The sequence below is a fragment of the Orycteropus afer genome, unplaced genomic scaffold (genome assembly GCF_000298275.1).
Source record: "Orycteropus afer afer isolate SDZICR_OR568_19922 unplaced genomic scaffold, OryAfe1.0 scaffold00247, whole genome shotgun sequence".
Classification (NCBI taxonomy): Eukaryota; Metazoa; Chordata; class Mammalia; order Tubulidentata; family Orycteropodidae; genus Orycteropus; species Orycteropus afer.
The window spans coordinates 3,530,612-3,546,665 of record NW_006921834.1 but is presented as its reverse complement, the minus strand read 5'-3'; the positions used below and the strand labels follow the sequence as shown (position 1 = coordinate 3,546,665).

Here is a 16,054-nt window from a genome sequence, read left to right as displayed (position 1 = left end):
CCCGCCGGGCGCCCCCCGCAGGTGAGTGGCCGAGGCTCGCTGGGCCGGAGGGCGGCAGCCTCTGCGTCACGGCCGGGCGGGCAATGCCTGGGGCCGGCGCCAGGGGGCGCGGGGAGAGGGGTGGGCGCCCCTGAGCAGAGGGTCGGGGCGGCTGCGGCAACGCAGCCACAGTTGGAGGCCGTGAAGGCGACCAGGAGGCGGGCATGAGCCACGGTCGCACTCTGTCCGGCCGTCGGAACTTCACGCCTTCTCGTTCTGGGCGCACACACTGCCAGGTGTGGCGCTGCGTTCTCCCGCCACGCATTTGCGCGCGCACGCGCGCGCCCTGTGCACGAGGTGCGGTTTCTGTAGTGCAGTGGCGCAAGTTGACTCCACATTTATAGGCCCGGGACCTGGCAGGAAGCAGCACTCGGGCTCCTGTATGGGAGAGTGGTAGTCTTTTCCTTTTTTACTTTACATCTTGGGAAACTGAGGCAGAAAGCAAGCACAGATGGAATTGGTCCGACTTTCCAGCCCCACTTCACTCATCTGCCCCTTCTGCTTCTACTTTTATTCTGCTGATCCCTCTGGGCACACCCCATAAACCCTGTCTTCCCTCAATCCTTCCCTGGGCCTCACCCCTCCTCCTCTACTGGGCCTGGCTTCCCAGCCTCTCATCCAACCACAGCTATTTCCAGGAAGGGGGGTGTGTGGGTGGAGGGGGTTTCTCCAAACAAACCCAAGGCTTCTGAGTGAGAGGGGGCCCGGGCTGGGGGAGCTGCTCACAGGCTCTGGAATGTTCCAGGCAGGAGAAAAGTGAGGGTCCTAGGGAAAAAATCCACTGCCTTCAAGTCAATTCCAACTCTTAGTGATCTGGAAGTACCTTCCCAGCCCTGTCACAGTGAGCTGCTTTTTCCTTCAGACACCCACTGAGGGACCAGCCCTTTTCTGTCCCCATCTTCCCTCAGAAGTGTTCCACAGGGTGTTGGCCACCCAACACAGGAGTTAGTGAGCCTCAGTCAGGTTGGACACCTTGCTGGGCCTAGGGGGAAGGAGACCAGGGAGGGTCAGAGGACATTTGGAGACAAGTCCCAGGTGAGGGGGCCTGCCAGGTAAGGGTACTACTATTCAGCCCATCTGCAGGTAGTGGGAATACAAAGAAATGTGCTAAGGGGGTCCTGGTCAGTTATGTGCAATGAGGGAACTGGGCTGAGGAAAGCCCTTCACCACAGTGTTCCTCTTCTCCCCAAATAGTGCTGGGTGCTAGACTAGGCCTGGCCTAGTTGCCCACACTGGCCAAGGGCCTGGAATGTTCTGGGACCCAGCCAAGGCTGGGAAAGTGTGGTTAAATTGAAAAGCTAGTGACCCTTTCCAGTTATAGGCTGAGGGCCCTGGCCTTGCTATACAGATGCCACCCACTGGCCAAGGTACCCTAGGAAACAGACTTCCTGGCCTAGAGAATTGGAGCTTCAAGGAAGATGCCCTCACCCTACACCCAGCCAGACATGAAAATGTCCTGGGTGGGCTCCCAGCCTGGGGCTCATCCCAGAGACTACAGGATTGGACCACCAGTACAGATGCGCATGAGGGAGGGCAAGATTAGCTGAAGGGACCTGGAGGGATCTGGTGGGAGAAGGCAGACCTGGGAGAATTGGGAGTTGCCTGAGCACTGAGTAAATACCATGCAAATGGGGGGGGGGGGACACGACACTTTTGCACATTCTTTTAACTGACAACTCCTGCCAATGGGGAGGCTGCTGCCCTAAGGCTAGAGGCTGATGACCTTCAGACCATTAACCCCTCAGTGTTTTGGGAAGATTACTAACCCCTTCCTAAGGCCTCATCCACCCCCTTCCCTGACTCCTGGGACAGGAAGTTGGCTATGTTCCCAGGAGGCAGGAGGCCCACTGAGGGAGGTGGAGTATGTGTTAGGAGTATGTGTCGGGAGGGGGGCCGCCTGTCCAGTCCTTGGGCCCTTGGACAGCCGATGAGGAAGGAGAACAGAACCAGAAGAGCCATGAAGGTAGTATTCAGGCTTTAGGGGCACAGTGGGGAGAAGGCACAGCACTGGGGGCTTGGGCCCTGGGGTAGAAGGCCTAAGATGGAGGGTTCAGATGACAGGTTCAGAGTCTGTGAGGTGGGCTTGAAACCAAGCCAGGGATAGGTAAGTGAGGGGACCGTGTCCCAAGCAGAGCAGCTAGGGAGCTGTCAAGAGGAGCACCAATGCCTGCGGCTGTGACAGGAGGATGGATCACTCCTGTGGACAAAACAGTCTGTGGGCTGGAGCAGCCTGGCCTCGCAGTGTGTGTGGCAAGCAGGCAGTGCGTATCTTCCTTTCCCTACTTCACAACCAGGGAAACTGAGGCAGAAAACTGGCCTTCACTCACATTTTTCCTGCCCTAAGGAGGCCCACTCTCAGGATCAGGCTCCCTGACCCTGAGGATACTTAGGATGCACTTTAGATCCTGGGCGGGCCAGGGACAGTGGTTCCCAGCCCCTCCTCTCCACAGGAAGTCCCAAGAGGGCTAGAGAGGCTAGGTTGGGAGGCTGATGGGGACACAGTGTTCCCTGCTGGCCCTTGAGCCCTGCCCTGAGACCTGAATTCCCACCCTGCCCCCGCCCCACCCCAAGGGGGCTGGATCTCAGGACCCTGGATCCCTGCAGATCCCTGGACTGGGTGGATCTCTGGAATATCACACAGGAGTCCTGGTAGCTCCGGAGCCAGGGGCCCAAAGGATCCTGGGCTAATACTCCCAGCAGGGTAAATCCTGGGAATCTGATCTCCTGGCCTCCCCCACATCCTCCCCCCACCCCACTTCCTGGAGCAGCGACCTGCCCCCTTCCCGCCTGCACTCCCCTCCACTTCCAGGGCCGGGCTTCTCCTCACACGAGCCAGACAACCTCCCCTCCGCCCAGGGGAAGCGGCTGCCTCCACCAGGCCGCTTCCAGGAAGCTCCGGCCAGGCCCCAGCATTGTTCAGGCCTCTCGGCCAGCACCCAGGCCGGCCAGACACCATGAAGTCCAGCGGCCCTGTGGAGAGGCTGCTCAGAGCCCTGGGGAGGAGGGACAGCAGCCGGGCCACCAGCAGGGTAGGAGTGCCCCCATCTGGGCAGAGGAGGGTCGGGGATGGGAGTGTGGGCAGTGGGGGAGGGAAAGAGGGCGCAGGACAGACCCTCTTCCCATTGCAGCTTCCTGGGGTTTCTCTCCCTTGTTCCCTGGTTACTCTGCCCTTTTGGGGTGCCTGGGGCCATAGCATGAGCAGCGGGTTTGGAGAAGATCCTGGTTCCTCTATCACTTCCCTGCCCTAGCCTGGGCCCCCCTGGAGGTCTTGGCCCCCCAAATCTGCACCCCAGGCATTTCATTGCAGGACCTTGCCCAGCACCATCCCAGGGCACTAAAACAAGGCCAAGAGATCAGGCCCCTTCCCTGACCTGAAATGTCTAGAGGAAAAGGGGTGGGGGATGACGGAGAAGAAAAAGGCCAGGTCTTAGGGGTGTTTTAGAAACTGGAGGCTTGCTTTCCACTGACATCATCTGTATACACTGTGAATGCCAAAATGCACCCAAGTTTCCTGGTGGGTCTGGCAATTTTGGTCCAGCCCAGAAGGGTTCCAGGCTGGGTTTAATCCAGCTGCCCCAGGGGCAGCCAGGAGACCAGAGGTACTGCCTGGGTCCCCGGGCTTGGGGCGGCGTGGAAACCTCACAACTCTCTCCACCTCATCTCAGCCTTATCCCAAAAGCAGCTCAGGGCAACAAGAGACAAAACTATGGGGATGAGGGAGACAGGAGCAAGAACTGGAGCTTCAGAGGAGGAGAAAAATGGGTAGGAGAGAGAGGAGTTCCCAGAGGATGGGAGAGTGGACCCAAAATGGGAGAGGATGGGAGTGAGATAGACCTGGGTCATAAGGGTCATCACAGCCTCCTGTCCACTGCATCTCTGGCTGAGGAAGGGCTGAAAAGGACATCTGGTCTATCCCCTGCTCCACTGAATGCTTGAATTCCACTTGAACTGCCTCAAGAGACTGTAACCAGTGGCAGCAAGGCAGCGAAATGAAACACTTCTCCCCAATGTCATGCTATCTGCCTCTTTTCCAGCATTCCTCCTGCCCCCCCCCTTACACAATTGCTGCTTGCCGCCTCAACGCACAAAGAGTAAACATGTTATTCTGACAGGGGAGGGAGGGGGGCATGTCAGCTTCCTGGAACATGGGGACAACAGGAGCCAGGGGAGCAGGACTGGCTAAAGCCACCCCTGCTGGGTCAGTCTGGCTGCTGCATGACATGCTACACATGACATGTCTGGACCCCTCTCCCTGCCCACTCTCCACACAGGCCTCCATCTAGAGATGGCAAGATGAGGGGAGGAACAGGGAATCCACATTGAGGGGTGTCAGAGAGCACCCCCACCAAGGGCATCACACACCAGAGTCACATGAGAGGCCTAAGTGATCCTTTGTGGAGGAGTTGACCAGCTTAGGGTAATGCAAAGGTCAGACTCCATGAACTGTGTAGGACAGGCCCTGCCACTCCCCTGAAGCAGCTGTGGTCAGACTCCATGCACTGTGTAGGACAGGCCCTACCACTCCCCCGGAGCAGCTGTGGCCAAGTGCATTCTGGTTGGGGGTGGGGGAGCTAGACTGAGTCTGGGTGTTTTACTGGGATGGAGGAAGAAAGAAACAAGTGTGGTGTTAAGGTCCCTGCCTAATCCTGGAGATGAGCCCACCGGGAACTGACACTTTTATCTGTCTGTCCCTCCACCCCCAGCCTAGGAAAGCTGAGCCACATAGCTTCCGGGAGAAGGTTTTCCGGAAGAAACCGCCAGTCTGTGCAGTTTGTAAGGTGACCATCGATGGGGCAGGCGTCTCATGCAGAGGTGAGGGGCCCTGTCTTGTGACTCTAAGACCCTCTACCCAGTGCCCAGGAGGCAGAGTCATACTACATAAAATCTAATGTGAATGATGCTGCTGGATTAGGCAACACGGTAGCCAAGCAGCAGCTGCCTTCTCCTTCAAATGGCCCTTGATCCCCATGACAATTACCCCAGCAAGCCAGGAGACTCAATACTCTTCACCACCTTCCCACCTTGAAGTATGACTGGTTGCTTCCCTCCCTCCCTGCCTCCTCATCCCAACCCAACCACAGGACATGACTCCTGGCTCCTTCCCTCTCTACTCTGGCTAGCACCCCACTGCCACCCTCTTCCCTTTAACTTTGCTCCTGCTGCCCACTCAGCCAGCTCAGTACTGCTGGAGTCCTGAAGTCCCAGGGGCTAGTTCTGGGGCCTGGGGAGTCAGAGGTGGCCTAGCCCTCCTACTGCCCCACCAGGCTCCTGCTAACACCTCTTCCTCCCCTCTCCCCCTCCAGTCTGCAAGGTGGCAACACACAGAAAATGTGAAGCAAAGGTGGGTACCTACTTCTACCTGATCGGGGAGGGGAACTGGGATCCCTTCCCTCCTCCCAAAGGGGCTTGTCCAGCCAACTGGCACTGACCCTTCAACTCCACTTCGCTCATCAGTGGGGAACCCCTGTGGGATGGGAAGGGATGCTGTACTGGGCCCTTTAAGAACCACCCTCCACCCCCTGGCGGGTGGACATCGAGACAGCAGTTTGTCTTGGTGCTGTGCCCAGCCTGCAGCTGGCGAGAGAATGGGGGATGGAGAGGAGGAGGAGGAGGGGGGGGGGGGGGGGGAGCAGGATTTCAGAGACTGGGCAGCCGGATGGGCTGTGCCTTCCCTCTGAGGAAGGGTCCTAAGGATGCCTGGATAGGTCTTGTCCTAGGCCCTGGAAAGACCAGGAAGAAGGCACAGGCCCTAGCTAGCACCCACTGGCCATTAGGGACCTGAGACAGTCCCTCTCTGAGGAAGTTCCCTGGTCCTCCTGTAGTACAAGGGGTCCCAAGGCCTTGGAGTTAGCTTGATGGAGCTCTGTGCCCAGGGGCGGGGTCTCCCGGTGAAAGAGGCCAGTGTCCCTCCCTGGCTATGGCCTGCCTGCACGGCTCTATATATAACTCTTGCCCTGCAGCTGGATGAATGAGGGTCTGTGTGGGCAGGGGGCTGGGAGCCAAGAGTAACAAGTGGGGGGCCCAGAGGTGGGGGACCAAGAGGCCAGAGGGGAGGCTCCCTTAAATAGAGAAACCTCAGTGGGAGCCCATCCTCTGGCAGCCCCTCCACCTTCTTGCTGAAGCAGCCCATCTGCAAGCCCAGGAGAGCTCATTTCTCCAGGAGCTCAGCCCCTCACTCAGGTCTCCCTCCAGGTGACTTCATCCTGTCAGGCCTTGCCTCCAGTGGAGCTGGTGAGTGTGTTCTGGGATGGGGTGAGGGAGGCAAGGGACCTGACTGAGACGTCCACAAGTCTGGTGGCCCTGGAGAGGGCTCCCAGGTTACCTCGAACTGCTACAGGCTATTAGTCATCCTGAAGGGGAGGAAAAAAAGATATCTAAGCCCTCTCCTCTGTTCCCTGGGGCCTGCTGGTGCCTAGAATCCTCCTTCTCCCTTCTCCCCAACTACAGCCCTCACAGGGATGCTGACATCCACCCAAAAAAACTATCCCCAGGCTGGCCCAGGCCCTAACCACAACCTTTCCTCCCCTATCTCCCTCTAGCGGCGGAACACGGCCCCAGTCAGGCGTATAGAGCACCTGGTAAGGTGATGGAGGAGTCGGGGTACAGGGTTAGAAGCAGGTAGCTTTTAAAGTAAGAACCTAGGTTTCTTCTGAGGACAAAAAAGTACATGGGATTCTGGAGTGGGGAAGCTGGAGTGGAGGGCACCTGAAGAGATGTCCAGACAAGGTTTCTCACCCACCAGGGATCCACCAAGTCTCTGAACCACTCAAGGCAGCGCAGCACTCTGCCCAGGTCAGTAGGGGTGCCGAGAAGGGGGCCCACAGGACCACTTCCGCCGGCCCAACACCTCAGCCCAGGGCGCGACCCTCAGAGAGGTCCCGGGGACAAACCCTCCTCCCCAGAGTAATTCCCCCTCTACCCCTAGTCATCCTCAGGACTCAGCAGGCCTCACCGGAGTCTGCCAGACACTCCTCCATCACACTAGCCACCTTCGGGTGCCCAGTCCCTCCGTGCCTTTACGTAGGCTCCGCTCCCTCCCCAGGAGCTTCAGTCTGGACCCGCTCATGGAGCGGCGCTGGGACTTAGACCTCACATACGTGACGGAGCGGATCCTGGCCGCTGCCTTCCCGGCGCGGCCCGACGAGCAGCGACACCGGGGCCACCTGCGCGAGCTGGCCCACGTGTTGCAATCCAAGCACCGCGACAAATACCTGGTGAGGGGTGGGGCCTACCGGAGTTAACCAATGAGAGGGCTGGGAAGCCCAGATGGGCATGGCTACTCGTTGATGTCAAACTAGCGGAGGCGAGGCTACCAGGGGCGGAGTCCGAGTGGTGGGGGGGGCGGGGCGGGGCGATGGAGCAGCAGTTGACTTGAAACTCCTGGGACACAGGCTATTGGGTTGCCAGAGCTAGATCCGGCCTTAGCAACCTCCGCGTTTTAAAGGCCCGGTCTCACTTGGGTCACAGAGGGTGATACCATCTCCACCCACCAGTGTCCCTCCCTCTCTGAAGTCTCTTCCATCTAAACCCTCTGTCATCGAGTTGATTCTGACCTACAGCGATCCTATAGGATAGGGTAAAAAATGCCCCGTTGGATTTCCAAGGCTGTAAATCTTTGTGGAAGCAGATTACCTCAGCCTTCTCCCGCCCAGCGGCTGGTGGGTTCGAACTGCTGACCTTTTGGTTAGCAGCCCAATGTTTTAGCCATTGGGCCACCAGAGCTCTTTCTTCTGGCTAAAGCGCTCTTTATTTGCAGCTCTTCAACCTTTCAGAGAAAAGACATGATCTGACCCGCCTAAATCCCAAGGTAGGAGGGCAATGGCCTGCTTAGCGGTAAACTCAACCAGCCCACACTAGTAGCCTCCCAGCTTCTTCATTATTAATAATTGCAAATCTCATTTACTTCACTCTTAAGCACTTTCCTATACAACATATTACTTGAGACACCCTAAAACATACATGGTGCAGCAGGGTATCAGCCCATTTTGGGGGTAAGGAAAGTGCTAAGGCTGACATGGACAAACATGATTTAAAAAAAAAAAAAAGGTGTTTGTCCCAGGCTCCCACGCCCCCTCCCCTTCTACTCCCATCCATCTCTCTTCCTCTGCCACCCCACTGCCAGTCACCCTCTTGCACCTCCCAGGTTCAGGACTTTGGTTGGCCTGAGCTGCACGCCCCGCCCCTGGACAAACTGTGCTCCATCTGCAAGGCCATGGAGACGTGGCTCAGTGCTGACCCACAGCACGTGGTTGTACTGTACTGCAAGGTGGGCTGGGCCCTCAGGGTGCGCAGGGCTTGGGTGCTCTCAGCCTGCAGCCCCAGCAAGCCCTCCATCCCTGTCTCTCTGCCCCTCAGGGGAGCAAGGGCAAACTTGGGGTCATCGTCTCTGCATACATGCACTACAGCAAGATCTCCGCTGGGTAAGGCTGCACTACCACCTAAGTGGCCCCTTCCTCTAGGGCCCTTCCTCCATCTTCCCAGAAGCTCAGCTTTGTTCAGAATCCTTTAACATAAACTTGACATTTCCATCTCCATTTTTTTACTTGCACTTCACCTCAGTCCTGAGCAGATAGATGGTTTTACTGCCTCCTTTCACACTTGAGGCAACTAAAACTCAGGGAACAATTGTCTGAGGTGTTCAACAACTAGTAAAGTGATTACTCTGAGGCTTGGAGGGATCATACCTCTCCTTCTTCCCCTGGGACTTCGGGACGGGAGGCCAGAATGGAGATCAGCCCCTAAACTTCCCCTAAAAACCACCCTGGTCTCCCCAGGGCAGACCAGGCACTGGCTACACTTACCATGCGGAAGTTCTGCGAGGACAAAGTGGCCGCGGAGCTGCAGCCCTCCCAGCGCCGGTGAGCAGCCTGGGTGGATGATTCTCCCATTCATTCACCGTGCCTTCATTGAGCACCTCCTGTGTGCCAGGCACTGTGCCAGTTGCTGAGACTATAGAACAAACAAGGTCCCTGCACTCGTGCGGCTTACATTCTAGTGGAGTAGAAGACAATAAATGTAAGAATAAGTAGAGATTGTTTTGGACAATGATAAGTACTATGAAGAAAATAAAACCAAGCCATGTGATGCAGAGGGGGCTTTCGGGGCAGTCAGGCAGAGATCTGGGGCAAGAGCATTTTAGGCAGAGGGAGCAGCAAGTACAAAACCTTTGAGGCAGCACGAGGAGTTCAAGTTAGATGCAAGGAAGAACTTTCTAGCACGTTGGAAGATGAGAGGGAAGTTCTGGAAAGATCAGGGCTTCCCAGAGTGGGTGGAGAGTGTGCATAACTGAAATGATACAAGGGGAACTTCAGAGAAAGGGGCTTATGTTCTCCTTGATACTTCCTCCCCACCCCCAGATATATCAACTACTTCAGTGGTCTACTGTCCGGCTCCATCAGGATGAACAGCAGCCCTCTCTTCCTGCATTATGTGCTCATACCCATGCTGCCAGCCTTTGAACCCGGCACAGGTGAGTCTACTTGAGATGTACTCATGGAACAGTCACCCCACACACACCCTGTTCCACTCAGCACCCTTCATGTACCTTTTCCTCCTTACCCTCCAGGCTTCCAGCCCTTCCTCAAGATCTACCAGTCTATGCAGCTCGTCTACACATCTGGAGTGTAGTGAGTGCCCTGTTCCCAGGCCCCTGACATCCCCATGGCCAGGTCAGCTCCCCTATACCCCACTTCCTGGATTCCTGCTTCCCCAGGCTCCTTAGACGTCTGGGCCTCCCTCCAGCTTCAGCCACTACACTTGAACATTAATATCATTAGGGAACCCATTTTAAAGATGGGGAAGCTGAGGCTTAGCTGAAGTCTCTCACTTGGGGTTCAGACTCAGATGTCCCAATTCCCTCATAACTGTGCACAGAGCCATGTCTGAACCCAGGTACCTCTAATTCAGCTATGCCTTCTCCTGTCTTTCCCACAGTTGCATTGCAGGTCCTGGTCCCCAGCAACTTTGCATCAGCCTGGAGCCAGCCCTCCTCCTCAAAGGCGATGTCATGGTGAGGGGGGGGAGGTTCCAACAAAAAGGAGAGTCCCGGGGATGGGTCAAGGTGTGTGTGTGGGGTATGTATCCTGTCTGCTGCACAGTCTTCTGGTGAGTGATGAATTCAAGGCAGAGTGGAGGGTGGGAAGAAAGTCCCCTGGATGGGGTGAAGGGATCATTTTGAGGTTGAGATAAGGCAGAAGCTGTGGTTGGGCTGTCACCAGGGTGGAGGCACAGAGGAGGCATAAATTGAGCATTGACAGCCTCCCTCCCCTCAACCAGGTGACATGCTATCACAAGGGTGGCCGGGGGACTGACCGGACTCTTGTGTTCCGAGTCCAGTTCCACACATGCACCATCCATGGACCACTGCTCACCTTCAACAAGGACCAGCTGGATGAGGCCTGGATGGGTGAGTCAGCAGCGAGTGGAGGTGGGCTGGGGCCCAGTGAGGGGCAGGCAGGTGGAGGGCAGGCAGGAGAGCATAGCATGGGTGGTGCCTGGCTCCTCACTGTCTACTCCCCACAGATGAGAGGTTCCCCTTCCAAGCCTCAGTGGAGTTTGTCTTCTCCTCCAGCCCTGAGAAGATCAAAGGTAAGAACAGAGCTTTCAATCAAGGGCTGAAAGTTGTATATGCCCTGCTCCTCATCACCTGAATGGCCTTTCCATAGGCAGCACCCCTCGGAATGATTCCTCCGTCTCTGTTGACTACAACACGACAGAACCTGCCGTCCGCTGGGACTCCTATGAGAACTTCAACCAGCGCCACGAGGACAGTGTGGACGGTGTGTGATGCGGGCCCCAGGGTGGGAGGAGGTGCTAGTTTGGTGGAGGGGAGGGAAGCACACATCTTGCTCCCCAGCAAATACCCCTCCCAATAGCCCCACCCCCAGGCCTCTGGAGTCCCCAGAGCTGTCTCCTCACATTAACCATCTCTCTTTCTCCCTCTTCCCTGCTTATCCTCCCTACCCAATCCTCTTCCCCACTCAGGCTCCCTGACCCATACCCGGGGCCCTGTGGATGGCAGTCCCTATGCCCAGGTGCAGCGGGCTCCCCGGCAGACCCCACCAGCACCCTCTCCAGATCCGCCTCCAGCCCCCATGCTCTCTGTCAGCAGTGACTCCGGTCATTCATCCACATTGACCACAGAGCCAGCTGCTGAGTCCCCAGGTCGGCCACCACCAACGGCCGCTGAGCGGCAGGAGCTGGATCGCCTCTTGGGAGGCTGTGGAGTGGCCAGTGGAAGCCGGGGAGCAGGGCGTGAGACAGCCATCCTAGATGACGAGGAGCAGCCCCCCACAGGCGGAGGCTCCCACCTCGGAATGTATTCAGGCCACAGGCCTGGGCTCAGCCGCCACTGCTCCTGCCGCCAGGGCTACCGGGAACCCTGTGGAGTCCCCAATGGGGGATACTACCGGCCAGAGGGAACCCTGGAGAGACGCCGACTGGCCTGTGGGGGCTATGATGGGCCCCCCCAGGGCTATGCTGAGACCTCTATGGAGAAGAGGCGCCTCTGCCGATCACTGTCCGAGGGGCCATACCCATACCAGCCTGAGCTGGGCAAACCAGCCAATGGAGACTTTGGCTACCGCACCCCAGGCTACCGGGAGGTGGTGATCCTAGAGGACCCTGGACTGCCTGCCTTATGCCCATGCCCTGTCTGTGAAGAGAAGCTGACACTGCCCACAGCAGCCTTGTATGGGCTGCGGCTGGAGAGGGAGGCTGGAGAGGGGTGGGCGGGAGAGGCTGGCAAGCCTCTCCTGCACCCAGTGCGGCCAGGGCATCCCTTACCCCTGCTAGTGCCTGCCTGCGGGCATCACCATGCCCCAATGACCGACTTCAGCTGCCTGAAGCCCCCCAAGGTAGAGGAGGGGCATGAGAGCTGCTCCTACACCCTGTGCCCAGAAGGCAGGTATGGGCGTCCAGGGTACCCTGCCCTGGTGGCATATGGCTATGGAGGAGCAGTTCCTAGTTACTGCCCAGCATATGGCCGGGTGCCTCGCAACTGTGGGTCTCCAGATGAGGGCAGAGGATATCCCACCCCTGGTGCCCACTCTCCACGGTCTGGCTCCATTTCCCCGGGAAGCCCACCCTACCCACAATCCAGGAAGCTGAGCTACGAAATCCCTGCTGAGGAGGGAGGGGACCGGTATCCCCTGCCCGGGCATGTGGCCTCAGCTGGGCCCTTGGCATCTGCAGGTGAGGGCCCAGGGCAAAAGAGGGCTCTGGGAGATGGTGGGGAAGTCCAGGGGGCATAAGGAAATCGAGAGCCTGCTCCTGGCTCACAGCCTCACCTCTGTCTCCACTACAGAGTTGCATGAGCAAGTCACATGGAGGGAGGGCCCCAGCGGGCACAGCACACTACCTCGGTCTCAAGACACCCAGTGCAGTGCCACCTCAGAGCTGTCTGCTCCCTCAACGCCACTGCACACCAGCAGCCCAGTTCAGGGCAAGGAAAGGTATGCAGAGTGATAGCGCTTGGATACTTGCTTGTCCTATCAGGGACCAAAGGTTCATGGGTGAGTGGCCAGCTCACAGCAGGGGCTCTGCAGTCCTGCTGACCACTTGTTCCCTCATCCTATAGCACCCGACACCAGGACACCAGGTCTCCTACCTTGGCGCCCACTCAGAGACTGAGTCCTGGTGAGGCCTCACCCCCTGCATCCCAGGGAGGCACTGAAAAGACTCCTGAGCTGCCAGCAAGAAGTGGGCCTGAGCCTCAAACCCCTGGCCCCTTCTCCTCGACCTCTTCTCTCACCTCACCCAATGACTGGCCTCAGGAAAGGAGCCCAGGGGGCCACACAGACAGTGCCAGTCCACGGGGCCCAGTGCCCACCACACTGCGTGGCCTCCGCCATGCCCCCTGGCAGGGCCCTCGGGGCCCCCCAGACAGCCCAGATGGGTCCCCCCTCACCCCTGTGCCTGCCCAGATGCCCTGGCTTATGGCCAGCCCAGAATCACCACCTCAGAGCTCACCCACACCTGCCTTCCCCCTGGCTGCATCCTATGATACCAATGGCCCTGCCCAGCCCCCACTTCCTGAGAAACGCCACCTGCCAGGGCCAGGACAGCAACCAGGGCCCTGGAGCCCAGAGCAGGCCTCACCACCAGCCAGAGGCACCAATCACCATGTCACCTTTGCACCTCTGCTCCTGGATAATGCCCCCCACCTTCCAGGTATAAAGGCCTTGAGAGGGCACAGGGCCACTTTGGAAGAAACCTTTATCCCAGGGAAGGGAAAGGCATGAGGACTAGGATGCCCTAGGCCTGAGCTCAGTCCCTCCCTGTCCTAGAGTCCTCTACACAAGAAAGCCAAAGCAATGTCAAGTTTGTCCAGGATACATCCAAGTTCTGGTACAAGCCACACCTTTCCCGTGACCAAGGTGAGGAGGACCCAGCCAGCCCCCATCCCTCTCACTCTCCAGGACTTCTGTTTTTTGCTTTTGAGTCTTGTCCTTTGAGTCCTTGGTGCCCCCTCCTGCCTCTGCTGAGTTTAGCCTTGGCTGAGGCTCAGACTAGTAAGTGCTTCTGGGCTTTGGGCCTAAGGAGGTTAGATTCAATACCACTAAAGCACCTGTTAACACCAAAGGTCTGTCCCCAAACTCCCACCATTACCACAGCCTTGTCAGGGCAAAAGCAGCTTGGGGAGCTTGGTTAGCAGAAGAGTGGGGCTTGGGGGTGTGAGTAGGGATGAAGCTTATTCAGCCACTGTGAAAATTTCTCCTCCCCTCCACCTCCAGCCATCACCCTGCTGAAGGACAAGGAGCCTGGGGCCTTCCTGATCAGGGACAGTCATTCATTCCAAGGGGCTTACGGACTGGCCCTCAAGGTGGCCACACCTCCACCCAGTGCCCAGCCCTGGAAAGGTACAGAGTGCCCAAAACCTGAAGGACAGGGGTGTGGAGCTGGGGGAGGGAGTAGGTAATCAGAGGCAAGAGATGGAATGGGGCATGCACTCCGTGGTGGGGAGAGGCAAAAAATGACCTCTCCCACTCCGCAGAATCCTGTGAGAGAAGATAGGGAACCTGGAATCCGCTAAGGCTTTACACTTCCCTCTTCTCTCAGGAGACCCCTTGGAACAGCTGGTCCGCCATTTCCTCATTGAGACTGGGCCTAAAGGGGTGAAGATCAAGGGCTGTCCCAGTGAGCCCCACTTTGGTGAGAAGGGGTGGGGAAGGTATAATCGGATTGGTTTCAGGAGAGGCAAAGGAATCTCAGGAGGATGGGTGGGAAAGCCGGGGGAGTGAATATCTCAGAATTTTTCTCACCTCCTCTGCAGGCAGCTTGTCCGCCCTGGTCTCCCAGCACTCCATCTCCCCCATCTCCCTGCCCTGCTGCCTGCGTATTCCCAGTAAAGGTGGGTGCTTGTAATCTGTCCTCCCCACTTCTCCCCATCCACTCTCCAGCCAAAGGCAGAACCCAGGGGTCCTGGCTCCCAGCCTTCACTAAGGATGGCGGAGGGAGTGCTCCAGTTCTTAGGGAATGGTACTCCCTTCTGACCTTCCCTGACTCACCCCCTTCCTTCCCCCAGATCCTCTGGAAGAGACCCCCGAGATCCCAGTGCCCACCAATATGAGTACAGCAGCAGACCTCCTACGTCAGGGTGCTGGTAGAAACCTCTTACTCCCTCTCCCTGGGCATCAAGGGGGTCACTGTAGATACAGGGTATAGGGCAGCGAAAGGCCTTGAGGTGGGTGGGTCCTGAAGGAGGCATTTGACCCATGAAGGCAGGGGAGCTCTGTATGTGTCAGGAGGAGGTAAAGGGAGTCCTCAGTCTAGGTTCTCAAAGTATTAGGAACATGAGAACCATGGATGGCTTGCTGGAACGCAGATTTTCATTACCTTTCCCAGAGTTTCTCTCTCTAGATCTGGTGCAGTCATGGAAGTTCCCTTTTTAACAGGTTACTTTGTGAGATTCTAATACACTTTGAACAGTACTAGCTAGGCAATGTACAAGAGGTGGTGGGTTTGGGAAGTAGACAGAGATATGAATCTGACTCCTTCAACCCACTTCCTGCCCATGCAGCCTGCAGCGTGCTCTACCTGACCTCAGTGGAGACAGAGTCACTCACAGGCCCTCAAGCCGTGGCCCGGGCGAGCTCTGCAGCTCTGAGCTGCAGCCCTCGCCCTGTGCCAGCTGTTGTCCACTTCAAGGTCTCGGCCCAGGGCATTACGCTGACTGACAACCAAAGGAAGTGAGTCAGTGGGCCAGGCCTTTGAAACCCCAAGCTTAGGCCCCTAAGGTCTGATTTCTGAGTGTGACCTCCTCCACCCTCTTCCTTGTAGGATCTTCTTTCGCCGTCATTATCCAGTGAACAGCATCACCTTCTCCAGCACTGACCCTCAGGACCGGAGGTGCTTTCCATACCCATGCCTCTCAACAGCCCCTGTGGTCATATCAGGCCCCACAGACCAGATATTCCCCAGCCCCAGGTCCTCCTTTCAGCAGCTGTTCCTCAGGGTGCACTTCTTCACAGTTCTTCTCTTTCCACAGATGGACAAACCCAGATGGGACCACCTCCAAGTAAGCCTCCCCAATGAGTCCAATCTCTTCCCTCCAAGGGATCCAGACACCCCATCTTACCCAACCCTGGCATTTGCAACTCCTCCTGAAACAGCCTACCCAAAGCCAGCTGCATTTCCTTGTGGAAAAGAGATGCCGAGTCTCCTCCTCACCCTCTTTGTCCCCCTAGGATCTTTGGTTTTGTGGCCAAGAAGCCAGGGAGTCCCTGGGAGAACGTATGTCACCTCTTCGCGGAACTTGATCCAGATCAGCCTGCAGGAGCCATTGTCACCTTTATCACCAAAGTTCTACTGGGCCAGAGAAAGTGAAGGACGCCCACAAGCTCAAAGAGCTCACATCAATGCTGCACCCCCTCCCAGCACCCCATAGCCCTCACTTCCTCCTGGGTTCCCAGGAGACACAGGAGCCAGCACCTCCCTTAGGAATGAGGAGTGGGCATCAGCCTGGCACACTGCTCTCCTTCCTGACCCCAGCCTGCTAAGCTAAATGGACGGGCCC

General features: G+C 57.4%; 1 protein-coding gene across 1 annotated transcript; it reads left to right on the top strand.

The window, feature by feature from the left end:
• Positions 1-2,993: 2,993 nt before the first annotated feature.
• On the top strand, positions 2,994-15,864 carry TNS2 (tensin 2). Its single transcript, XM_007949537.2, has 29 exons — positions 2,994-3,068; positions 4,743-4,851; positions 5,343-5,380; positions 6,232-6,270; positions 6,579-6,617; positions 6,782-6,831; positions 7,082-7,253; positions 7,796-7,846; positions 8,183-8,305; positions 8,395-8,459; positions 8,814-8,897; positions 9,396-9,508; positions 9,605-9,665; positions 9,973-10,048; positions 10,315-10,444; positions 10,561-10,626; positions 10,704-10,817; positions 11,023-12,231; positions 12,344-12,491; positions 12,617-13,209; positions 13,326-13,415; positions 13,773-13,898; positions 14,098-14,190; positions 14,312-14,389; positions 14,564-14,641; positions 15,059-15,227; positions 15,319-15,387; positions 15,527-15,556; positions 15,726-15,864. The coding sequence occupies exons 1-29, from the start codon at positions 2,994-2,996 to the stop codon at positions 15,862-15,864; spliced, it is 4,227 nt and encodes a 1,408-aa protein (XP_007947728.1).
• The last annotated feature ends 190 nt before the right edge of the window (positions 15,865-16,054 follow it).